The sequence below is a fragment of the Pimephales promelas genome, chromosome 19 (assembly GCF_988280905.1).
Source record: "Pimephales promelas chromosome 19, fPimPro1.hap1.1, whole genome shotgun sequence".
NCBI classification, from domain to species: Eukaryota; Metazoa; Chordata; class Actinopteri; order Cypriniformes; family Leuciscidae; genus Pimephales; species Pimephales promelas.
The window spans coordinates 3005805-3033138 of NC_142787.1; the positions used below are offsets into that span (position 1 = coordinate 3005805).

The window sequence follows — 27334 nt, forward strand, 5'->3', positions numbered from 1 at the left end:
TATCACAATTCTGACTTTATATCACAATTCTGACTTTATATCACAATTCTGACTTTATATCTCGCAATTGCGACTTTATATCACGCAATTCTGACTTTATATCACCCAATTCTGACTTTATATCATGCAAATCTTGACTTTATATCACGCAATTCTGACTTTATATCACCCAATTCTGACTTTATATCATGCAAATCTTGACTTTATATCACGCAATTCTGACTTTTTATCATGCAATTCTGACTTTATCTCACATTTCTGACTTTATATCACACAATTCTGACTTTATATCTCACAATTCTGACTTTATATCATGCAATTCTGACTTCATATCTCACAATTCTGAGAAATAAAGTCAGAATTGCGAGTGAGAAAAAAAGTCAGAATTGTGAGATAAAAAGTCACAATTATTTATTTTATATTCAAAGGCGGAAACAAGCTTCCATAAATCTGTATCATAAAATCATATATCATAAAACCTGAAATGCTATAACGTGCCTAATAATACATCACATGTTCAAAATGAGAAAACATTTTATTTGTGTGCGTGTATCAAAGAGTTTTATTCTTCTTCCCTGTGGCGAGTTCACAAAATATAAAAATAGCAAATGATAACATCATCAAAACATTTTGTTTTTGTAGTCAAAGTGCATTCTCGAATCATTAGAAATGCAGTGTTCTGTCAATGCTCTTCTCTGGATTAATGCAGTAACTTTCTCTCCGTTTAAAGCGAGCCAAGAAAACCCCTCGCATTGCTTGCCAAAACAATTCCTGACCTTCACATACTGTACTTTGTCTATCACTGACGTGAGTTTGCAGGTTTCGCACGCTGTTCTCCACGAACAATATAAGAAAAGTTCCTAAATGTCAGTAAGAAACGACAGGAGTATCTCCAGGAAATGACAGAGAAAGAGATTCTGAGTAAAACTGAAAGAATGTGCAACAAATATCCTCCACCTGTCAGTCATATGATAAATCTTCATCAGATCCTGACCTACTTTAAAATGAGGATTCCACATTCGTCATAGTTTTGACTTGTTTAAAAGGAAGTTTGCCAAAAAAAAAAAAACACATATACTGTGCCATAGTGTAATCACATGTCCTTCCAAACACATATTACTTTTTTTTACTTGTGTAGAACAAACAATATGATGTTTAACAGATTGTTTATGCCGTTTTCTTTCCACACAGTGACTGAAAACTTGTGACCATATGACTTTTGTGCAATAAATTTCAAATCTTCTGAAGTCATACGATAACATTGTGTGATGAACAGGCCTGATTTGTCACTGTAACATTCTTCAAATTCATGTGGGTTTGGAAGGACATAATTAATGATTACAGAGTTTTTCATTTTTGGGTGAACTACTCCTTTGGGAATGTATGACTCTTCTATATGATTCTTCCATTGTGAATTTGTAACGCCTTGTCAATACTGAGCCACAACTGCAAAAGTATTGAAAGTGATTTGCTCGTGAAAACACCGTCCTGCCTAAGCAAAGGGCTCGACCCAAATGGACTGGTAAACACAAGTGTGTGTATATTTAGTGATGGAGGCGATAACACAGCGACACAACGTTTCATGACTGCATCCAAGATACATAAACCACATACCAAAGAGAAGAGACATGGAGTCAAATGTGCTATCCAATAAAACTGCTATTTTCTGGGTTGGAAAGCAGCTTAACTCCTGAATCTCTCTGCTCCCTACATCATGAGAGAAATCACACTATTATTTATTTATTTATTTACACTTACTGGTGGTCGGTTGGTTGGTTGCTTGTCCAGAGTGTTTTGGTTCATATCTATGTGGTTATTAATTGGTTTAGGTTACCAATGCCCACACTTTACCAGACGCAACACAATGCCACGACAGGCAATAAATTGTCTCTTTACCATGTTAATCAGTTTTTGTCAGGAGATTCTCTTTTAGAAACAACTGTAAAGTCATGGCTAGAACAACAAGATGCAAAATATAACAATGATAATCTCAGGTACTGATTTTGATTGATCTTTATTTAAATGTTAAAGGCCGTGTTGCAGGGTTAATTTTTCAACGAATTTGTGCAATTTTCTTGTTGGTAATAAACATTTAAACTGTTAACTGCTACGAAAAAGTAGGTACTATCTTACAGCAGTTTCAACGATTCTCCTTTCCCCCATAATGCATTGCATTACGTCACCTTGGGGAGATAATTTCCAAAGCCCGCCTTGTTTAGAGCGACGAGTAGAAGACGAGAGTATTCAGTAGAGCAGATTATAGATAAATACATAGATATACAGAGATAGATAGATAGATAGATAGATAGATAGATAGATAGATAGATAGATAGATAGATAGATAGATAGATAGATAGATAGATAGATAGATAGATAGATAGATAGATAGATAGATAGATAGACTAGATATATACAGACTAGATGTATAGACAAGTATAGAGAGAGATAGGCAGACGGCATAACGTTAGCAGATATAGCTAACGTTAGCAGCAAGATAGAAATATATAGTAGATTGTAGATTGACAATGGTGAACTACTGTGTTTGTGCTGCGTGTAAAAACTCCACCCAAATCAGGACACAGGGTCCATGGCATCCAAGCACAATGTTGTGTTTTATTGCGAGTGTGCACAAATATAAGTAAACACTTTGCAGTTTGAATGATATCCTGTACGAACAAAAAATGACGGTGTATGTTTTTATGTTCCCACTGTTCGATCGCGCCTCTCTCTCTCACAAGGCGCATTTCCATTAAAATTGAAATAACGCAAAACAGCACGCGCGCCAATAACCAGTGAAGAAGACGAAGAACACAACACGCGAATGTGGACGTCAGACAGAAACTAGTGCTACAAACTGTTTGCGCGATGATTTGCTCTGAGAAAAAAATGCAAAAACCCATCAACCCATGCCTTTCTCTGATTGGCTGTAGCTCATGACATCACTGAGGTTGAGTCGTGCGACAGCTCTGGATATTTAGCATGCTAGATATTTTTCTGGGCTCTGCGACACATTAATGCGTTGTTGGCTCTTTCATACTAACAGATTAGCGAGCGTTCATGGCAGGCTAATCCCCCGCGATTTGAACTTGATAACACCCTGACTGCAATTTGGGCTTAAAATCACGTACTCTGAACTAGGCTTTACACACACACACAGTGTTCCGCTGGTCTTAATTCAGAGTAGAAACTAAAATTGATGTTCTCCGTGCGTTTTTTTCAGTCATCTCCGCCCATTAGATTGAAAGATCTGAAAAAGCCCACACCCACCCATAGACCCTCCTCTGAAGAAATCAGGACAGAAGTGGCTGAAAGTGGACAAAAGAGATGGATTAAAGGGTTCGTTCACCCAAAAATGAAAATTCTGTCAGTATTTACTCACCCTCATGTTGTTCCAGCCCTGTAAGACTTTCGTTCATCTTCGGGACACAAATTAAGATATTTCTGATGAAATCTGAGAGCTGTCTCACTAGTCCATTGGCTTCTTGAGGGAATGAAACATGCTGGACGCGAAAAGTTATTAAAGACATCGTTAAAATAGTCCAAGTGACTACAGTGGCTCAATCTTAACTTTATCAAACGACAAAACAACACTTTCTGTGCGCAAACAACAACAAAAATAACGACTTTATTTCAACTATTCATTTCCTTCTCCCTGCCTCGAGTCAGGTAACGAGTTTAATAGCATAAGCTTCTGTTATTGTACGCCACACGCATCACACACATGACCAATAGTGAGCCTACATGTGACGTAGCTCTTCGCTATCACGCTACGCTAAGGAAGGAAGTGAATAGTTGAAATAAAGTCGTTATTTTTGTTTGTTTTTTGCGCACAAAAAGTATTCTCGTCGCTTGATGAAGTTAAGATTGAGCCACTGTAGTCTCTTGGACTATTTTAACGATGTCTTTAATAACTTTGAGGTCGGCAAGTTTCATTCCCTCAAGAAGCCTATGGACTAGTGTGTAGCAGTGATCCAGCTCTCAGATTTCATCAAAAATATCTTAATTTGTGTTCTGAAGATGAACGAAGGTCTTACAGGGTTGGAACAACACGAGGGTGAGTAAATACTGACAGAATTTTCATTTTTGGGTGAACTAACCCTTTAAAACACCAGGTGTAAACGGGAGTTGTGAACCGATTGACCAAAACTCATCTTAATACCAGCTGTAAACAGGGACTAAGATCATTTCTCAAATGGGTGCTGAACTCTGTTCCACATGTGATTTCTATAAATTGCTAGTGATCTTGTAATTGTGACTTGTTTCAGATCAGTCTTGTAAACGTTCCCGTATTAATGTCACTAACATATAAAACAGCACCTGTCAATGTACAAATCTTTTACTTGAAAACGGTGAGCGGCAATAATCGCGTAAAATTCCAAATCATGATTCATCGACAGGTTTCATGCAAAAAATTTACAACAACTAAAACCACATACGCAAATATTGCATAATATGGGTGGGCCTTAAAACCCTTTTAAGATTCAAATTGAAATATTTTATCGTTATATATAGTAGTGCTTGCCTTAGGAACATGAATCAGCAGATTATGAGGCTGATGTCACTCGCCTGTCACATGATCCAGCTATTATGTAATTGTTTTATGACAGGACCGACTATCCCTACCAATGGCCCGACATTAGCCTAGGCTATACCATTCCCATGACCCAGCATTGGACAAGCAGTTTGGATAATGGATGGATTGGTAAATAAACAGTAGAAACATTTACTGTTGCCATAACAAAAAAAAAAAAAAGACTCACTTTCAACATATTCATTACTGAACACATGCAATGACAACACTGTCCAATGAGTCACTGTCCCGACGGATAATCCAGGCGTTTCCAAACAATAGACCCGTGACTGTGTGTTTACAGAGGGAACGTACAGGAACTGCATATCCAACAATACAGCTATTAATACAAGCTCTTGAAAATACAGTCAGTATGTATCATAGAAGCAATGGTAATACTTGATGATTAGTGGCTAATCACAAATAAACATACGACGAAAAATGTTGGTTTTGAGGGGAAACCTTGCATGCATACAATGTTCATTTGTAAATTTGATCTAAAATGCATTTACTTGTAGATATATTTTTGAATTTATTATTAATAAAGCAATTTAAATTGCATTTTTTAATTGGATAGCTAAATAAAAATATCTGAAAATATCTATTTTCTGCTATATGTTGTATCTTGAATTTATGAATTTTTTAACAAAGTGTTCATGAGGTTATTCAATTTGAAATGTGAAATAACATAATTACTTGGGCTTAATTATTTTTCTGACCATGTGACTGCGATATAATTTCCTGTTCTTTTTTTTCTTTCTTCTTTGACGGGTTTTCAAAATGAAAAAATATTTTAAAACACAATCTTAATCCTATTTACACATAACCTTGACATTTTTCAGTTTTTTTCCCTCACAACACAAAAATCACTATTAATCCAGAAATTGGAATTCATAATAAAAGAGGTGTATTTAAGTAATTACCTGTATGAAATCCATAGTTAATAGTAATAAATGACCAGATGAGACCATATAATTTCTTTTTATTTCCGGTAAACACCTCTCAATGTTATAAAAACTGGAGAAACCAGTCGCCGTGAGTTTAGCATCTTAGCATCTCCATTCACGTGTTTCTGTCTTACTGACATTTCTGAAATATTCTCGATGACATGCGCCGATGCCTGGAGGTACAGGAAGGCTGAACAACCAGTCCGACCACAAGAACAAAGTCAGATCGAGAGCGTCCGAGCAAACACGGATTCCTCAAACGCCTACGCACATATCTCTCAGGCAAACGCAACAAGAGGTTAAACAAACAGAAACGATTGAGGGTTTAATGAGACAAATCCACAACACTGTTGTTAACAGGAGTCAATAAAGACTGCATAACTCGACTGATCTTGGACACATGCCCTGAACCCTATTCAACCTGATAAATAAGTAATGATGATGATTATCACTTTCACAGCACTGGCACAGAGCTCCACACTTACATTTACTTAAGAGATGAGCAACTGATGGCTAAAATAACTTCATTCAGTTCCCGGTAGAGAGGCGAATCACATTTTTTTCCATGACGCTTTAAAATAAAAGATTTTAATGTAACATGCTGACATAGGAATGGAAACTTTACAGCCGCCTGCCTACTATATGTGAACAAACATGAAGTATACAACAATACAATGTGTTAAACAGTTGATCGAATGGACATTTTGTGAATTTTATCTTTCTACTCATTTTGTCTTCTCATATCGTTTACTCATGGGGCTTAAAAGAATACTAACGTTGAGAAATATTATCAATTTCACACGATTGGATGAGACTGAGTTGAGCTGAATAATGATATTTTTTGTCTTCTGTAAACTGAATATTATATAATTGATTAACTTTGCAACATTGACGGTTATTGAACTAAACTGAATCAACACTGAACTAAATTGTGTTATTTAACCAAAGTATTCAACAGAATAAAGACAATCGTCTTCTACAGAATTGCTTAACACCTGAAATTAAAGGGACACTTCACCTCTGGAAAGATGAATGTGTATTTAAAATGGGTCATTTATGTAGAAGAAATGTGAAATTATTTTTGAATTTGGAGCTTTCTAGACTGAGAAAAGCCAGAAAATGTATTTTTTGGCTTATGTGGATGAAAGACAACAACTCCCAGAATGCACTTGCTTCGCTGCCCTAGGAGGCCACGCCTACCGGCAACAGATCGCAGTAGTTAAACAACAAGTCTAGGCTACTAGTGAGTCTCCGTGATGAGTCTGCCCAAAAATGTGTTTTCAGATCGCCCAAAATGTCCGGGATTGGGCTTTTGCCATCTAGTCGCCATTCATCATGTTTACTGTGGCGAGCGGGACGAGTGAGGGAACGGCGCGAGGCCGGTGGCGTGATTACCGATGAGCGACACCTGTGAGACGCACCGGTCTCGTATCTCTCACGGAGAGCGGAAATTTTCTTAGCAATGTTAAAACGCACATTGTTTAGCGTTCATGTAAACACGACACTCTGAATTCAGTTAGATTGAAACAAAAGCTGTGCATGTAAACAATGAATGGCGACTGCAGAAAGCAAAAGCTGAATCCCGGACATCGACGGCCGGACATGTCCCGGAAAAAGAGGGTGATAACCCTGACTACTCAGCTTTCTCCAGAACAAGAGCCTGCTAGCTTAGCTTCCAAAACAAGATGGCCGACACTATGTGTTCATTCTGTGAGTGATATCCCCCTCTATGGGCGGGTTGAGAACATGTGGGACAGACCCGACTACTGACTGTGTCAAAATGACGATTTTTGCGTCATCTGAGGATTTTTTCCAGACTAAAAATACATAAATCTGTCGTGTCAGGGGGGTATGAGGGTGGAAAGCATACTACAGGTTTCCTACTAATACAAAGCTTAATGCTAAATCCTGAAGTATCCCTTTAAATTAATAATTAATGATTTTTTTAACATTTCTATTCATCCTGTTTATAAGCTACTTTAAAACAATCTGTAATGTATAAAGCTCTATTTAAATCAATGTGACTTTACCGAGTACTCGACATATAAATCATGAAGTTCAGATTAATGCCCATTTAATTCTTCATAGTGCATAGCGTCTTCAAATAATGCTAGCTAGTAAAAAACAATCCTATATTGTTGACCTTGACTGAGATGTTGCAGACATGAGTTCATCAGACTGTTGAGACGCACTGCACTGAAGCTGAGAAGAATGAAAGAGGATAAGAGGAGATTATGTCGCGCACAGACGGAGGAGAAGCAGTCGTGAGCCGACCTCCTTTATCCCGCTGCTTAATTGGATCTTAAATACAACAGTTTACAAGAGTTTATGGCTGACGCGCAGTGATTGAGAAGGTCACACACACACACACACACACACACACACACACACGTGTGAGTCCAGGCACGTTTGACCCCTGTCGGATGAGGGTCAGAGATCTTCACACACCTGTTACATGTTTACACGCCCGCTGACTGACACACACTTGAACAACACATGAGCAGATCAATGACAGTTTGTTTTTTTTAATGTAAAATACTTCTCCAATTTCACTTTAGACAGCTTCTATATAGTCATTGTTTTTGCGCTTCTGTTTGATGACACTTGTGGTGCTAAAATCCCACACTTGAGATTAAGAAGAGGCACTACAAGAATAAATGAGATTGGGATGCAAGATCATGATTTTTCATGGCCGATTCCAATTGCCGATTGGTTTACAAGCAAATAGGCTGATTAATAATCTGAAATACTGATAATCAGTAGCCGATTTGTTTTTTATCTGCGTTTGAGCACATTTATTTGTTGTTTATTTCCCCTATTACAGACCAAACTAGACTTCAACAACAAAAAATGTCCAGTTGAAATTAGAAGCAAGCACATTTTAACAAAGACTTTAGATATCCACAAGTTTCCTACGCCCCATGAGGCCTTGCGTCAAAAGTAAACAAAGCGCGATTTGACATCCCAGACAGCAAACTGACATTGAATCAACGTGGAAACGACGTCTCTCATGACATTGAAACAACGTTGATTTGCTCATCGAATTAACGTTGAACCAACGTCAGACGCGGCATTCTTCAAAGCTAAATGAAAATCGAAAATTGGTTTGCTTTCATAACGTTGAAACAACGCGTTGATTTCAAGTTGATTTCCCGTTAGTTTTGAAAGAATGACGCATCTGACGTTGGTTCAACGTTAATTCGATGAGCAAAACAATGTCAGATCAACGTTTTTTCGATGTCATGTTTCCACGTTGATTCAATGTCAGTTTGCTATCTGGGATACTACACTCGTTCATTCAACAGTTGACAGTCATTCAAGTTATAGCGATCCAAACTAGCTAACGATGTGGGAACACAAACTCAACGAAATTCAAAAGGGTGAAATAACAGTACCTTTACCCTCCGCAGTCGTTGATTGGGAGTATTATAATAACATTATTAATAATCAATACTCATCAAGGCATGGTGACAGACAGTTGTGCGAGCTGACAAACAATTAAAATAAAAAATACACACTTAGTCATTGTGCTTTGGAGTTTATTCAAAATTATAAATGAATGTGCTGCTTGAATACATTAACTGGCACATTTGGTATTCTGTCAACTCAGGCTTTGATCCTGAGTTTAGGTGTAACATCAGTAGCGAACAGCCAATCACATGCTGATAGAGTTTAGAGAATATTAAGAATTTAAACAAATGTACAAAGGAAGATTCGTCGTCTTTTGGGAGGTGATGGAAACTACAGTCGTTGGCAGGATCACTCTGATTTCGTTTTCGGCTTATGTTCAATACAATCACGTTTAAGCCACTGAATTAGTTTAGTCCGGTTATACATACAACCGCGAACAGCACATGTTGTCCCTGAGCTCCGTAACGACATCTCTCATAAAGATTTGCGTCTTTAAATAGTAAAATAATTCTCCGAAAAACAGCTAGCCTCTTCGCTAACTAACACACAAAATACCATTGGAATGCTACTTCCGCGCCTCACCAGAAGTTTCACCCACTTTATTTTTTACAGGAGCGCCCCTCGGAAACTTGTGGATACAAAGACGGTGCACTTATATTACTATGAATGAATAAGTCCCGCCTTCTACATAAAAGAGCCAATCAGCAACTGGTAAAGTCGTGTCACTGCAGCTTTGCCGTCGCATCATCCAGGTGATTTGTTGTGCAAGTCTTGAACAAATATCAGCCAAAATAAAAAACATTAAACCGGTGTTGGGAGCAAAAGCTGTCTGCTTTCGAGATTTGAAATTACAATTTTGACAAACATTTTTTTTAAACTTTCATTATAATGTTAAATTATAAATGTTTAAGCATTTAGGTATTTGCATCATTGCATCATTTAAAGGGCCCTTTGCTTTCTGGTTATTGCTGATCGTGATTTATCGCTTTATTTCTGATCATGATGGAGAACTCGAGCACAAGAATTGACTTTGACCACAAGAGAACCACAATAAAACAGAAATAGAGGTGGTAACAGTATACGATGTGCACTCTCCTTTCAAATTTTCGTTTTGAATAGCTGACAATCTCTGACTTTTGATGTAAGGTGCAAATGTGCATTTTAGGACCTGATTTGCATATTTAAAAAAAAATAATAATTTGAAAGAATCTTATTTACCTCTGATCAGTGTTGGGGAAGTTACTCTAAAAAAGTAATTAATTACTAGTTACTAATTACCTCTTCAACAGTGTAATTAGATTACTATACTAATTACTCTCTCTAAAAAGTATTTAATTACTTTTAATTACTAATTACTTTCAAAATCCCATATCAACTTCAACTAGCTGAATAATACAAGAATAGACATGAATCTGTTTAAATTCTTTCAAATAAATACTATAAAATTGCATGAATTATCCTTAAACTGACCACGGAGGAGAACATTAAAATACTTTTTAGCATCAGATAATACATTTTGATGTTAAACCCACTATTGTTTTATGTCTGATCTCATGACATTTCACACTTTTTTCATACATATTTTACAATAATTCATAATCATAATATTTAGACACCTCATAAAATGCATACGAATCGCTGTGAGATCGGATTGATCTTTACACAGTATTTACCTCAATTACATCAGAAGTAACTGTAATTAAATTACAGATAAATTAAGAGTAATCCCTTACTTTACATTTTCAAGGGAAAAGTAATTACAGTAACTAATTACTTCGTAATTTATAAGTTTATAAATTACTTCGTAATTAGTTACACCCAACACTGCCTGTGATACATTCCCATCAGAGGAAAGTGCTTTTGAGACAGTAAAGGAGAATTACAAATGTGGGAATTTGTTTTTTGTCGTGTTGTAAATAGAAATCATGTGCTTCTCCTCACACATATGAATACCAGTATATAATGTTCAGCAATGACACATACATTATTGCATAATAAATGTTATTTCACGTACTATAAATATAAGTAGGAAGGTGCCTGAGCAGTTTCATGTCAAAATACCATCAAAATCTTTAATTGAAAAGCATCAAGGACCCAAATCATGCTTGCATCCAAACATATGACAAACAAATGGCCTGAATGCTTGAGGTCTGGGGCTTTCAGTTCAGCATCTGTATCCCCAGATTCGGTAAAGACAACTTCACACACTCGAGTCAAAAGAACAAGAGCTCGTTATGTTTGACAACAAGTGTGCAGCTATTTCCTTTCACAAAACCCCACACACATTCCCATCCGAATATTTCCATCGAGAGCTTGGTCGCCTCGTCCACACCCACACATGATCATCTAGGACACAGCGTAGCATTGCCCAGACAGCTGTGCCACACCTCTTGCTTTAGTATGAGCAAACTTAACACACGCAAATGCTAATTATAAACTTTCCCATTACATATCTGCAGGGATGACGTATTTTCATCATAGGCCAAGCCAAAAGTTCAAATCACCGTGATTCCCTCAACAAAAACCCAATATGACTTTCCGCTGTCTTATCAATACAGCAGAAGTAAGCACAGTAACCAATAAAAGTTTGATTCTTACACGTTTTGTTGTTCATGTTAACCTTCACAAGGCTATAAATGACCTATAGTTGTATACAATATCTTAACCTTGTGTTAACCACAGACCATATTTCAGATATTTAACTGAAAACTCATTGACTTTTTTGGCCAACAAAAACATAACTCTTGCAGGGATCAATAGACAAAGAAGAAAAAAAAATAGATAGCCTAGCCTAGCCTAGCCATCTATTCATGTCCATACCCAGATAGCAAACTGACATTGAATCAACGTGGAAACATGACATCGAAACAACGTTGATCTGACATTGTTTTGCTCATCGAATTAACGTTGAACCAACGTCAGTCGCGTCATTCTTTCAAAACTAACGGAAAATCAACTTGAAATCAACGCGTTGTTTCAACGTTATGAAAGCAAACCAATTTTCGATTTTCATTTAGCTTTGAAGAATGCCGCGTCTGACGTTGGTTCAACGTTAATTCGATGAGCAAAATCAACGTTGTTTCGATGTCATGAGAGACGTCGTTTCCACGTTGATTCAATGTCAGTTTGCTGTCTGGGCCTAGTCAAAGTTTAGTATTTAGGGTTAGAGTAGTTTCCAACAAAAGGAAGTCTTATTCAAACACTATGAGATCTGGAGACACATCTTCCAGACAAGCAAATTTACCGTCACACTGAGGAATTCCAGCAACGCTTTAGACGTCTCCTCATGAAAACGTGCTTTTACAGGCTGTTACCTTGACAGCATGTCAACACAATCACACACATTTCCTTATCTATTTAGCTATACTTATCCCACCCTGCTGATTATGTCAACTAGCAAATCTTTTACATTTAGACATCGTAGAAAAAACAGCTATTTAATGCATTACTCGGTAGCCACATTCACACAGCAGAAGAATACAGATGTCAGTCCTGATTTAGAGAGTTATGTTCATGTGCTGTTCAGTTAGCGAGAGTGACAACAGTATTTCAGAACCCAACTGACATCTTTTATTTTTCAGATTTGGGCTATGTTCGGTTCACCCAGTACAGTTTTGGGATTGACAACGCATTTACTTACAGGAGTGAGTCTCAAAATGTCCCGTTCACACAGCAACTTACAGTAGCGTCTCGAGTACTGTCTGTATGAACGTGCAACAAGAGTCAAGCCTCTTTTCTCATAACACAAACCATATTGACAGTGACCAAAGTAATGTCAAAGATGGCGACGACCACGACCAAGTCTTCTCACATAAAGCCGTCCAATTGAGCCGCAAGGTCATCTGTCAAATCTATATTAAACGACAGACGCTTCAAAGTCAATGCGTTAGCCGGACGCCCTTAAAGGGGTCATATAATGCCATTTTTGTACAAGTTAATATGAATGTTTAAGGTCTAAATGAAAACTTTGTAATATACTTCTATTAAAAGTTCTCATTAGTAGTTTAAGAAAACACCATTTTACCTGGTCAAAATCAGCTGTTTTCAGCAAGCCGTTTTAGTGAATATGCCTTTAAATAATAAAACCCCGCCCCTCTGTTCTGCGGGCGTGAACGCACGTGGAGTGTTGCCTTGACAACAGTTGAAGTTTTTGGAGAGAGAATGACAGCGGGAGTCTCTGAGGACACTAGAGCCAGACCGATATATCGGCAGACCGATATTATCAGCCGATATTAGTCATTTTCCAAACTATCGGTATCGGCAGTTATAATGGCCGATAAATGAATATTTCAAAAATAAAAACGGACGAAACACGCTTGAACCATGTCATGAGTGTTGGAGTTGTATAGTTTGTCCACCAGAGGGCACTCTACACCGTCCCTGTTGGCAACATTTGTTGAGTTGGTCACGAGACATACATTGCTTGAATAACAATTAAAAGAACATCCCCATCAGTTTTCTCAACTCAAATAAGCATGACAAAATTTGTGACTAATCATCTCCAGTTTAAAAAAATAAAAAAATAAATAAAATATCGTCCGATATATCGGAATATCGGATTTTAAAACCAAAAAATATTTGTATCGGTATCGGCCTTCAAAATCCTTTATCGGTCGGGCTCTAGAGGACACTTAGTGCAACTGTATCAGTTTGAACTGGAGTAACTGTTCACCGGAACAAGATGGCGGCCGCAAAGAAGTTCGACAGTTAAGGCTTGAGGACGTTTCTGAATGGTTGGTTAACGTAATGTTACTTTGATCTACCTTTGTATGCACTGGCAGGGTAGAGTAGTGAGATACGAACGCTGTGTTTACTGATGTATATGTTAGTTCATTGACAGATTGACGTTACAACTAATTGTCATAAAAAACTTTTTCCCGTGATTTGCAAAAGATTAATATAAAGACTAATAAAACGTTAGGATCAGAGGGAACATAAACAGTTGGTACCGATTATTTTTTCAGGAGCAGCTTCTTAGCAAAACCAGCTTTATACTGATCCTCGTTTATAAAGCAGTCTGGTGAGAAATGATTCTCGCAAACAAGAAAGTATTGACATTGATCGTGGGGAATATTCCCTTCGTAAACAAAACTCAGCCACTTCGTTTTCATCGGTTCAAATTTAGGAACATCAGAATGATTTCTGTGTTTATTGGACCCAAGAACAAAACAACACAATCGCTTAGACGTCATTCTGCTCCAGTGCATCAACAATGACGGACTATAGTCTATGATGACAGCTCGCTCAGGGCGGGTCTGTGTTGAAACACTGCTGTCAATCAACAGCCGCGGGAGGGGCGTGCGGCCGTGTGACGTCACGCGGTTGAACGGCTCGATTTGAGGCAGGGGAAAACAAATAAGGAGATTAAAACAAAACCACTGGATGGATTTTTATCATTAAATGATGGTTGTGTACAATCAACTTGTAAAAGTGCATGTACCATTATATGAATGGTACATGCACAGAACTGCTGTTTTTATGTTTTTCCATTTATAGCGCAGACAGGTGGCCAGTCCCATTTGCTTTTTCACATGTCCACAGAATGAGCTTTTACATACGTGCACCATGTTTGGCGAAAATATCTCATCCCGTTCACGAGTTATATCCATTTTAGTAAAAGTGGCTACGCCCACTTCGAACGTTTTGGCGGCGCTTTTGGCGGTCTGGGACACACTTAACGACTGTAAGGCCGATTATGAATGTAATTTGATACTTACGACCGATCATGGCCAAACGTGCCGAGCTGCGTTCAGTCGCTGTTTAAAATCTGCTCCAGTCATTGAAAGCTGTAAGTGTGTTCAGTTCACTCTGATCGTTTTAGCTAGTCGTAAGAGTGCAGCTCAGCATTAGAGAAGATATAAATCACTCTATGACATGAGACATAAATCAAAATGTTTGATAATTATTGACAATCCGACTCCAGGGAATCTTGCTGCACTGGTTAGGTTTCGATTGGGCCGAAATACCTGCAACTTTCACTAAGCATGTATTTTGTCTGTCTTGAGCCAAGGATTCCAAAGATATAAGCCTACGCCTAAACGGTTTTACAAGCGATTTCATACTTTTGAGCGCTGTAGCGCCCCCTTCAGGCCAATCGGAGCAGCGTTGGTGACATTGTAGGCGATGCGAATACAACCAGCCCTCAAAGTTTCAAGTCTCTACGTCTTACGGTTGGGTCGGCAGATCACTTTTAGGGGAGAATACTGATCCTTGGAAATTTCGCAATAAGATTTAAGCGTTATGCGCTTGAACCCCGATTATGTGAAGAGAATGAAGAGTTCTTACCCAAGAAGAGTATGTGCATTTAGATGCAAACATGCAATTTTCATTTCATGCGAATCAGAGAAAAGGTGGAAAAAAAAGCACCATGAAAAATTGCATAATGACTTCAGTGAAACGATAATGCTATAAATGTAGAACATGGTTCCTTTAAATCTTAAAGGGTTAGTTCACCCAAAAATGAAAATTAAGTCATTTATTACTCACCCCCATGCTGTACCAACCCCATAAGACCTTTGTTCATCTTCGGAACACAAATAAAGATATTTTTGATTGAATCTGAGAGCTGGATCAGTCCTATATAGACTGCATAAGGGACTGGCTCTTGACGGCCCATAAAGTCATTAAAGAAAAGGTTTAAATATTCCATGTGCCTACAGCGGCTCAATTATAAGTTTATCAAGCGACGAGACTACTTTTTGTGCGAAAAAAACATAAATAACGACTTTATTCCACTATTCCATTACTTCCTTATGGGCGCATGCGCGAGAACTGAGACGAGGACGTTCTTCTCCTTCGACTACTTTTTGTTACCGGCTGCTCACCGCTTACGAGTTTTACCGCCCCCTAGTTTTGGGTGAACTAACCCTTTAATATTTGATGCTAGGTATAAGTGTAGGTGTTTGGAAAGTGAATAGTGATCACATCTGCTATTTTATTTTTTGTCAGATTCGGGAATCTGTATGGCGGCTCAATTGGGGTGTGCATTTGTAAACCCGGTGAGCAAATCAGATGATATGCAAGACAACACACCTCAGTGGTTTCTAAGAAAGGTCAGTTTGGTCAGTTTAACCAGCTTACCGACAGTTTGTTGTCGTAGAAGTAGGCATCCAGCAGTTTGACGATGTACTGATGGTTGCAAGACGCTAAGATGTCAATCTCCACCACATAGTCTTCCAGCTCCTCCTCACTTTTGGTTTCGATCACTTTAGCTGCAGCAAGCACACCAGTTTCTTTATTCTGGGCCTGAAAGACAAACCAGTTTCACATCAAAAAACAACGTCAGCGTGATCAACATTGCGGCATCCTGCTGATATTCCCGTTCCACGCTCGTCGCATATCTTGTGACGTTCCTGGATGTTCTTTTGGATGTTCCTGGATGTTCAGAGAAATTACCAAGGGTTCAAACAACAATGGAGGACCTGACTGGACAAAACCAAACAAGTACTGTTTTTTTTTACATGTTCTTATGTTGGGTTTGCCAGATGAGACTTTTGACCATGAGACTGTGTACATGTTGTTTAAAGTGCCGAGGAAACTCTTTTTGAACGGCACAGTGGACTGGTTGCTCAGTGTTGGTCTGAACAGACTCAAAGGTCTAAGTGCATATGCAAGCAACTATGCTGGATTGAGAACTCAGTCAAGAAGGTCTAATGTGAACTTGTGAAACTGGGGGTTTGCACCCTAAATGAGTAGAAAAGAAATGAACTGAATTTGAACTGATTTAATTTTTGAATTAACTGATTTGTTTTTGTTGGAAAGATTTTCAGAACTGGGAATTGAGTATTTGAATTTATGGAAATTTTTATGTTTCCATTTTTTTGTTGTTGTTGTTTTTGTGTTGGCATTTGTGAATCATTAATGCTTTCCCCTCACTGAATATTATCTTGCTAAAAAAAGAAACTAATAACAGTTCATATGAATTGAGCCTATTGCTGTTTGTGTGTTAATTCTTCATCCACATATTAAGGGTTCTACTTTTATTTTTAAACGTCTGAATCCTTTGTATGGTTGACTGACTAAACGAAATATAGTAGGTTTAAAAACCTGCTTGGCACCCCAATCAATTAGGTCAATCTGTTACAACATTAGTAGCCAGTCAGTGTAAAACAAATGTGTATAAATTTAATAAAATATAGGCAAATTAGCATTCAGAAACGTTTTTGTAAGAGCCGTGTTTAGAGAGGTTCTGCTTGACTCTCTTCATCGCCGCTTTCTGGGTCTGAATCTGGCTCTGATACTGCAGTATCGACACCATTGACCAGAGCGGCTCTGCATTGGACCTAGGGTGACCACCCGTCCCGCGTAGCGCGTGCGCGCACAGCGTTTGAAGCCCAATTCATGCGTCCCGCAAATTGAGACCGTGTCACGCATAATCAATGCTTTCTCAAAAAGAAAAAAAAAGTCGGTCAGTCTATATCCTCGAGACCGAGGCAGCCAAATGTTGTGCCTGAACACGTTCACGTCCATGAACTCGTTCATATTTTGGGTGAACTGAACGTATTGTTTTACTGCCTGTCCCGATGAACGTGTGAACTCGTTCGTTCTGGTGTCTGTGAACGCACGCTCTCTCAGTTTAATGGGGTGCCAGATTTCTATAGAGCCTTCCAGGCGAAAGCCCGGCTAAAACTCACCGTAAACAGGGCTTAATATGTAGCGAAAAAACATCCAATCTGGCAACACAAGCCATCAGTGTCGCACCGCGGCCGCCGTCGACAAAGGCGTCGTATGATAATTTAAACGTATTTTATAACGAGGTCGGTGAAGATGGGAAAAATCTTACATTTCTGTGCAAACTTTGAACTGAACTAGTTCATTTTAAAATGTGTGAACTAAACTTTGAACTGGTTCATGTAGAAAGTGAACTTCCCCAACACTGGTTGCCACTCCCACGTGACCTGCCGACTAGGTTGATGTTAACTTTTTCATTGTTGTCATGACAGCGCAGCTTCTCGTTCCGTGAACCTCTGGAGTTGTGAGTTTAGACTTTTTTTCGACTTTTTTTTAAAACTGTTCCTGTGGTGTTGAGCAACTAAAATTCCTGTTAATCCTATAATTTTATATTTTTATTTATTTAAAGTGAATTAATTGTAATGAAAAATAAATTAAATTAAATAGCTAAAGTAAATCGTAAGTGGAAGTGCATCTGTCAATTCATTGAATGTTCAAAATATTCATCTTTATTTAGAAAAAAAATACACATTGGTTGGCCTATCATGAGCATCAGCATATAGCCTATCAGCAAAACATGTTTAGGGAATAGGGCATTATTAATGTATGTGCTAAGGTATGTGCTTTTTTTGAACAATTATTCATGTACAAACAGTAAGGCAATAGTAACAATTCTAGATATGGGTAAACCACTATCAGAGTCTGCCCGTGTGGGGGCACCGCCGCGCCAAGCAGTGTCCCACCTTGTCCCTCAGAAACATACCCCTTGTCCCCCCTTGGGCTTATTAGCAGGTGGTCACCCTAATTGGACCGGAGCACATCCACGTTTCACCCGTAAAAGTAATGGGCGTGAAACTTCCGGACAACGTGAGCTACTGTTTAGCCAATCACAACACACCGGCCCAAACTAACCAATCTGAGCCCACTGTCTGTTCCTGAGGGAGTGGTCTCATAGACTCAGGAAGTCAACCGGTCTTTCAAATGACAGAGGAGAGCGTGGCTTACAATAAAGGTGAAATTTATGAAAAATAAAACTTTTTAGAAAAGAAAAACCACGAATACAGGTTATATTGCACCCCATAAACACAATCATGCAAAGAAAAAAAGCAGTAAACCACCCCTTTAATTCATAAATGCATTTCTGATTTTGAAATGTGAACGCCTTGTCATAAAGATTAAATGATCAAACATTGTAAGACTTCCTGACCTTGATGGTCATGAGCTTTATATATCTTTTTGTTGTTTTCAGTTTTTTATGCGTTCACCACATGACTTTGATTTCGTTTTTCAAAAACAATGAGCAGTGAATGTTTTTCAGTGAACATCTTTCCAGATATTAGGCCAGTTTGATGGCGTTGCGTGTGATATCTGTCGAAGCGGTGGGAACATGCAGCGCTGGTTGAGATGCAGTCACTCATTGTGGTTAGCATGTTTTCAAAAGGAAACACTGTTGCCAAACCACTCAAATGCAGGACTTCCGCTCAGTTGTCAAGCAACTAAAACATGATTTGGCACAACTAACAAAAAGCAAGGCTTGTAAGTTGGACAGTGATGGTTATTATCAATAAAAATGTAATAGAGGAGAGAATGAAAGTATGGCAGGTTTAGATGGCTAATAAAACGAATAATAAGCTAGTGTTTTGGGTGGTTGCTAGGCCATTACTGTGCAGTTGCTAGGGTCATGCAGAAACACAGATGAGTCACACCCTGATGTGACGCTTGACCAAGGAATCACAATTCTAACGAATATCTATCTTATCCTCTTGCTCAATTAAATAACGTGAATCTGAATATGAAAGGCTAGCCCGTTCTCATCCCAAGGTGTCATATACTGACGCTTTTGACATTTCGTCTACATCCAACGCTCATGGCACCCTTTAGCGTCAATATGAGACGCAGAGGGTCCAGAATGCGCCTCTTAGTGGTCTAACCCTACTCCAGACCTAAACCTACCCACAACTGAAGCGTGTTATATTTTAACGCAAAAGGGTGCCATGTGCGTTGGATTTAGACGAAATTTCAAAAGCGTCACTATATGACGACCTATGATGAGATATGATCATATGATATGATCCGTGAAACCAGACTTCCTAACGTGAAACCAGACTTCATTCGCCCCAATACAAAGCATATTTACACTGTCTGAATCGTTCCCTATCCCCTATGTAGTGCACTATGTGTCATTGGCCATGTAGAAAATAGTAAATGTGTGAACAAGTAACTGATTTCAGCTGCAGCATGTTTGTAGGGGGCGGAGCTTCAGATTCTAGAGAGCATTTGATTGGAGAGAAAGGCTGAGTGACGTCATCAAAATCATTGATTCCTATGGGCTAATTTGTAAGATTTGAACGCTTATATCTTCTAAACCTGAATTGTGTCATTTTTTGCAGCACACTATCTTATAGATAGTAACTAATTTATTCATACTAAAAGTCATTTTTGATGAAATTTGGACTTCATGGGGACTTTCAGAACCATATTAGAAGGCACAGATGTATCTTATAGAATAACATCTTCATTTTGAATTACTTTTAGGGATGCACCGATATGAAAATTTTGGCCGATACCGATAATTCTTTATATTTGAAAGCCGATAACCGATATATCGGCCGATAAATTTAAATCCAAATTTTTATCTAATTTTGAGAGCCTGATTACAAAAACAAAAGTCTCACAATTAAAATCCATGTCTCAAGCGCACGATTATAATGATGTTCTCATTATAGTGTTGTATAGCCGATATGACAGATTTGCGCTGCACCGAACGAACCATATTTTAATTTTTAAAAATCTCTTTTTAAAGAGATTTCAAAACTGTTTCAAGAAAATCAAAATCATAAACAGTGTTCAACAAGTGTCTCAGCTTCTATAGCATTTATTTCTCTTAGTTCATGTTCATTTTACCATTAAACAATTATCTTTTTATAATAAATTAAAATGAAAAATAGTATCTTTTAATATTATTATTTAATGGATCTGCTACCATGAACAGTTGTATTTTTATTAAGTAATGTTAATAGATATTTAATAATTACTAAATAAATACTATAACAAATGTTTTGCTCATTGTTACAGTAATTGTTAGATGCTATTATTGTGAAGTCTTACCAGTTTCTCTAGTTTAATCATCCTTTTTTTTTCATCAATGCTTAAAAACTACTTAAATCTTAATGCTTTTTAGACTAATTCAAACTTTCTAGCCAGGCTTTCTCAAAGCAAACATCACATTTGTATCTAGTTTATCAGTTTTCTGAACATTCTTTCACTCCTGCCTTTGGACAAACAGATGAGAGAAGAGATTGGAGATGTGCACTAACAGTTGAAGGGCTCATCGCCTCAAAGAAGCATAACCATAAATATAAAGCCCCAAATCCACTTCCATATCCATTGAGAGGATTACGGCACCTGCTCAAGTCAAAGCTTCTCATCTATCCTGGAGAATGGCCATCGAAACAACACCCTGAGCAACAGCAACACAATAGTGTACTTTCAACCCTGTGTAATGGACATTAACACCCATAAAAGAGATCCACCTCTGTTTACATCTGTGACACTGCTGTGTTCTGCTTTATAGATGACACTCATTTTCACAGTGGAACTGAATCAACACTGACAAGTTCAATGAAAGTTCAGCTAAACAATGACACTATTTTCTTTTGGAGCTGAAATTAACTGAAATGATCATTAAGTCTCGCTGTAAAGCCGCTTTAAAACAATCTGCATTTTACAAAAACATGTTGACTTGTCAGAGAAATGTGACTTTAAAACTAAAACTGGCTACGACCACCTGACCGTAAGTCCGATTGACTTGAAAATTGGTATGCAGTGTCTTGGACCAAGGTGTCATGTATGAGGACATTTGCGTATCTCCCAATGAAGTTTGAGCACCTATGAGACGAGGTTAACGAAGGCCGATCAGAACGAAACTCGATGGGTGTGTTCGACTCATGACCCTAGAGGTCTTTACGAGTTTTGAAAGAAATTGGCCACTAGTTGGCAGTAACGAGTTTTACGGCTCTGTTGTAATCACGTTGTGTTGCACACATCCCCACAATATGCATATCATTTGATAGATCTCCTCATGCTGAACAACTTTGCCTCTAGAACCATTGCTGTCAATCAAATCGTTCATTAAATATTCACAAATATGTTCAAAACCTACTTTTGCGAACTAGTCCCTGGTTTTTCGCCCGATCGGAACCAGACCAGTCTAGGACAATTCTCTGGACTCTCGAGATCAATAGTTATTGAGAAAAAGTTGAACTTTTCCATTTGGTTGGCTATAAACGTGTCGTTTAAATAATGGGTGCGTGGCAAAATAAACTCAAAAGCCTATAAATCATAAATAAAAACTCAGAACTTCAGAAAAATTGATGAGCATATGTGGCAAAGTTTTATGGAGATCGGACAATAGGTGGCGCTATAACTGTTAAAAATCTTAAAAACCATGTGTTCCCTATGGTAAATTGCCAGTATTGCCTGTAAATGGTCTTACTAAATAAAATGAATGTCTTTTGGTGCTTTTGTGCTTAAAGCCCTTAACTGCTTGAACCCCGACAAATGTTGCTTGCAGCTTTAATTTCGCCAGTTTTGATCCCTTAGAAGCCGATGGAGGAGTGATCCAGCTCTTAGATTTAATCTAAAATATCTCAATTTGTGTCTTACAGGGTTGAACAACAACATGAGGGCGAGTAATTACTGACAAGAGTTTTCATTTTTGGGTGAACTATCACTTGAAAGTTTAGTACACTGACTCCAATGGTTTCAATTAATTGTGCAGCCACTGCGAAGCTACTAATAATAATGGCGGAAACAATGAGGCCAAAACCAGATCCTTAAATGTGGAGAATGCTGTAGTCAAGCTAATATGCAGAAAATGTTCCTCTCCACCCACAGAAGACGCTCTTATCACTGTAAAGCCAACAGCACTGAACACTGGTGATTAGCAGACCCATCGAGAAACACGTGATCATCTCAACCACAACCACTTCAGGACTTGTCAAACTTTATCATGACAGGAGTTCAGGTGTTCACACTGCTGCCATGAGCTTACACACGTGTGCCATCAATAATTAACAGTCAAAGAGACACTCAGCATTAAATAACAACACACACAAATCCAACAGCTTCACACTCAAACACTCAAAGACACCAAAGACATTTGGATTCCTTACTAAATTATGTAAATTTGGCCATGATTCGATTGAACTCAATTCTGTTACTTGCTGGTACGATTCATATTTATTTTTAAAAGACAACCAGATAAATCAAATGTAATTTCAAACCAGAAGTCGAAGCAGAGTAAATAAATGATACAATATTGTAAATATTTTGCGGAAGAGCACAAATAAACAAAATATAATCTGGCCACACTGTCTCTTAAATGTGATTAAATATTAACTTTTTGTTTCTGAAATAATTGTGATTATTAGTTACGTTGATAATATGCTTTTTTCATATTTATTGGCACATTTGGCAGCCATTTGTTTTGCTCTGTCATTCGTGAGATCTTGAGGATGAGGAAGTATTAGGCCATACATCGTCTAAACTGCAAATATGCAACAATATAGTTTTGATGATTATAATGAGACTGTTCTAGCTTTATTTCTTCACATCATTTGCTGTCAGTGTAGATGTGTATGGGGCCATTCACACAGAGTGTGTTTTTCCATTCCAATGCACCATTTCCATTGTTTTTCTATGTAAACGCGGTGTGTATAACGTTGCGGCATGACATGGCATTCTAAAAACACAGTCCTCAAGTTAAAATCAGTAAAACTTTTAAAAAACGTGTCTCAAAACACGTTTTCCCGCATTCCACTCTATGCGTCTCACGTTTTCAAAGCAAAAACGCATTCTCAGCAGGGCCTAAAATTAACACTCGAATTAACATATTTTTATGAATACTAACAATGGATGAGCGGACAAATTCACACCAAATTATGTCTAAAAATAGTGCACATCCAAGTAAACATAGTCGGTTATGTCTTGAACAACAATTGAGAAGTAAACGCATGTGTCAGTATCAGTTTATTAGATCTATGCAGTCGGTCTTAAAGAGACAGTAGGTTAATATTCCTGCTGCTGTCTGTTGTCTGACAAAGAAAAATCTCTTTTAACTTTAATAAGGATGTTTAATTTATACAGTGAAGACTATGCAGTGTTATTTTTATTTTATTACAATTTTGTACCTGGAAACTACGGTCAGATCTTCCTGAAAAATCGAAAAAGCACTGTTTATTTTAATTGTATCTTTGTTATATTGTATTTTTTTTGTGATTTTGCTTCTAATTTGATTTTTTGTTCTTGTTTTATTACTGACTATTTGGTTATTTGCTTTTAAATTTACAGTATATTGGTTAGGAAATATACAAATTTGGTGTCATTACGGCTTGTTTTTGCAAAAACAGTTTCATAGCCAGTAAGAAATATCAGTGACATCACCAGCCATTGGCAGTGTGGCTAAAGTTAGTTTTAGGCCCGGAGTGTAAGTGTATAAACACAATCCCTTGTACGTGTTCACAGGATGTTCTTTCATAGAGACGCGTGTTTTAACATGTCCAGGCAAAAAAAATCAACAGTGCGAAGGTGTGGGAGTTTGATCAGTCTCTGATTTGAGATTTTATGATCATGATTAAATGTTACTAAACAAAGACCAATAGAGTGCCGAAGTTATGACGTCACTTTGTAGGACGGACGTGGGTTCCCTCGACCAAAAAGCTATGCATTTTCCCCAGACTTTTGAAAAATCGCAAAAAAATACGTGTAAACCCTTACACGTTTTGTCTATCAAGATAATATTTACAAGTTAATACAAAATGTATACATTTTAAAGCCTATATAAAGTTTAAAAACCACAAGCAGGTAATTACTGATGTGTTTTATGTCAAAAACCCATTCAAAAATCCCATAGATTTTAGGGCGAGGGAACCGGGAGTGCTAAAAAAATGCTAACCCACTTCCGCGTTTTGGCCTACAGAGTGACGTCGTAACTTCGGCACTCTATAAGCAAAGCATCAGTCAAAGAAACGTTTACAGTGATACTCGCATTCAAACCTGTGTAAGTTTCTTTCTTCTGTTGAACACAAAAGAAAGTTTTATGTTTGCTTAACAACATTCTTCAAAGTATCTTCTTTTGTGTTCAACTGAAGAAAGAAACTCGTACAGGTTTGGTACAACATGAGTAAATGATGACAACATTTTCATTTTTGGGTGAACTATATTGTTATTTAAAAAAAAAAAAAAGATGAGTCTTAGGTCTGTGTGTAACAAAAATTGAAAATGTGCGCAAAACCTTCATAAATTATGAGAATCGCCCCATTACAGTATTACTGGATCACTCCACTGTGAAAGCTGTCTGTACTAAGATTGTATTTAAACCCATTCAACCCGGTCTTTAAGGGTAAGAGGGTTACAGTGACCCTGTATGTCACACAACACTGTTGGAGACAAAAGGCAAATTCAGCGTTTCCTACACAAGGGTTTTTCTCCGCCTATCGAAACTGCAGCACATTCCAGCATCTTCCTACACAGTGACTCCGAGTGGCCCCTGAGGGCCCCGGGCTGAACACATGTGACCTGTCAGGGTGTCTTTGTGGCCGAAGAGTGAGTGCCATTAACCGGAATGGTAATGGAGTAAGCCTATCTAATATTTGATCAGTTAGTCAGGATGGTTTTACTGAGGGTAGTAACGCACCACTTCATGTCACATATCACAACACATGTCAGTACATGAAATATTGAGTTGCATTCATAACCATCTGGTCAAGAAGTGTGCACAAGTCTCTTGATTGTCCCATACGGGCTCTTTTCACAATTCAAACAAACACAATGTTGGTAAAAGTAACTAAAGTGGCTCAAATACATAAATAACACAATTAAATATAATAATTCAAGAGTGCTATGAAAGAAAAGACTATGGATTTGGTTTTTTGTTTGTATATGTGAACATGTTTTAGACTAAAAAGTGCGAAATAGGTGTCAATACGAAGGCAAAATGTTTATATGTTTCTCGGAATGAATTCTAACTGTCATGAGCACAACAGGTTGTCAATTAAGAGAACTTCTCAAAAGCCTACTATGCTAAAGGCTTAGCTTATGAATATTAATTAAAAGAATGACGTTCGCTAAACAGGCCTAACTGATTGGCTGAAAGACAGTTAGATGGCCAATCAGCGAATCTGGTTACGGCTAGGCTTATTAATATTAATCATTGTCATTAGTAAACGAAGCGACGTCAATAACATGACAACGGTAATATTCATGAACTAATCCTTTACCATGGTAGAAGTCGTAGTTTCGTTTCGCTGTCTCACAGGTTTATTAATATCCGAACTCACCTTATAAACTTTCCCGAAAGCACCGTCGCCCAGTTCCCCGATAATTTCCCACATGTCGTTTGGATTTACATCCCGATGAACGTGCTCATATTGCTTGGTTTTCTTCTTGATGTCAAGTGCAGGAAACCGGATCATCTTGCTGAATTTGGCAAAAGCCATTTTTAAAAAATATACAGGTAGAAGCCTCAAATGCTAAAAAAAAAACCCTGATTATGCTGATGATAAATTAGTTGACCTCAGAAAAAAACAAAAGCGTCTGGGCTGAAAACTATCCGACACTCCGCTGGAAATATAGACATCTTCATCACTTAAAAAAATTAAAAATAACTTCAAGTTGTAATAGACTTATTCCACTCCATCCATGAGAAAACATGCGCCGTCTGAGGCGAGTGAAACACTCATGTTCACCTGTTCACTCACTGCTGTTGTGTGTGTGTGTGCGCGCATAGTGTGTGCGTGTGTGTGAGAGAAAGAGAGACAGAGCCACGCCCACTGCACAGAATTATGGGAATAGTAGTTTTTAAAGTTAATCATAAAATAGCCTAAGCAACACAACATAACATATTTACAACGGTACCATGTTATATCTTATATATGTCTCACTATATCCTGTTCTAGAAGCTAAATAATAAAATAAAAATTTAAAGTAGGCTAGACAGTATGAGCAACAAGCATTTTAATGTTTTTTAATGATTTTAAGTAATCGTGATATTTGTATTGAATACTGCTATTGTAATACTCTAGTTAAGACGCACAGGAAAAAAAAAAACTACAGATAAAATATGAAAAAGCCCGAGTTTAAAACAAAACTGCTGCACACAATCTCCACCTTGTGGTGAATTTGTGGTACATTTTATTTATTTATTTATTTTAGAATACAAAACACGTCATTTTGATATATCAATATACAATGTACTTTTTATATTGAATATAGTGAATATAAAACAATATTAAAAAGTAATAAATAAAGATTTCCATCACATTACAGCACATACATTACGAGACAATATATCTTTATTTATTTTTTTAGATATGTTTAGTGGTTTGAAAAATACATAAAAAATTTCATTCTTGAAATCATTCTATGTATGTTTTGAATTTCTTATCCAAAAATAATTTTCTTACATTTTTTTTTTTTTTGTGGGTCTTAAAATAAAGTCAAGGGGAACAACTTTAGCATAAGCTATTTTGTAATGTTATTCATAAAAGAAGGGAATGTTCATTTTCGTAATAATATTTGAAAAAGATTTTGTCCATCAAATCAAAGTCTGAGTCATGTAACCAATCTGCAAGATGCTATATTATTACCATGTGATAAAAACATTGAAAACTTTTTTGTTTTTTTCAAAAACCTGAAATCATGATGATGATGTGAACGTTTAGATGGAAGAAAAATA

The 27334-nt window shown here is 37.5% G+C and overlaps 1 protein-coding gene across 1 annotated transcript in view; it reads right to left on the minus strand.

Moving 5' to 3' along the window:
* The window catches only part of stk10 (serine/threonine kinase 10), a 65733-nt gene extending 39443 nt beyond the window's left edge, over window positions 1-26290 (minus strand). The window contains exons 1-2 of the mRNA XM_039688091.2: window positions 25938-26290; window positions 16009-16173 (exon numbers count right to left, since the gene is read on the minus strand). Coding sequence (XP_039544025.2) covers window positions 16009-16173; window positions 25938-26096 — 324 coding nt within the window. The 5' untranslated portion in view covers window positions 26097-26290. The remainder of the gene's footprint in view (window positions 1-16008; window positions 16174-25937) is intronic.
* Window positions 26291-27334: the final 1044 nt, after the last annotated feature.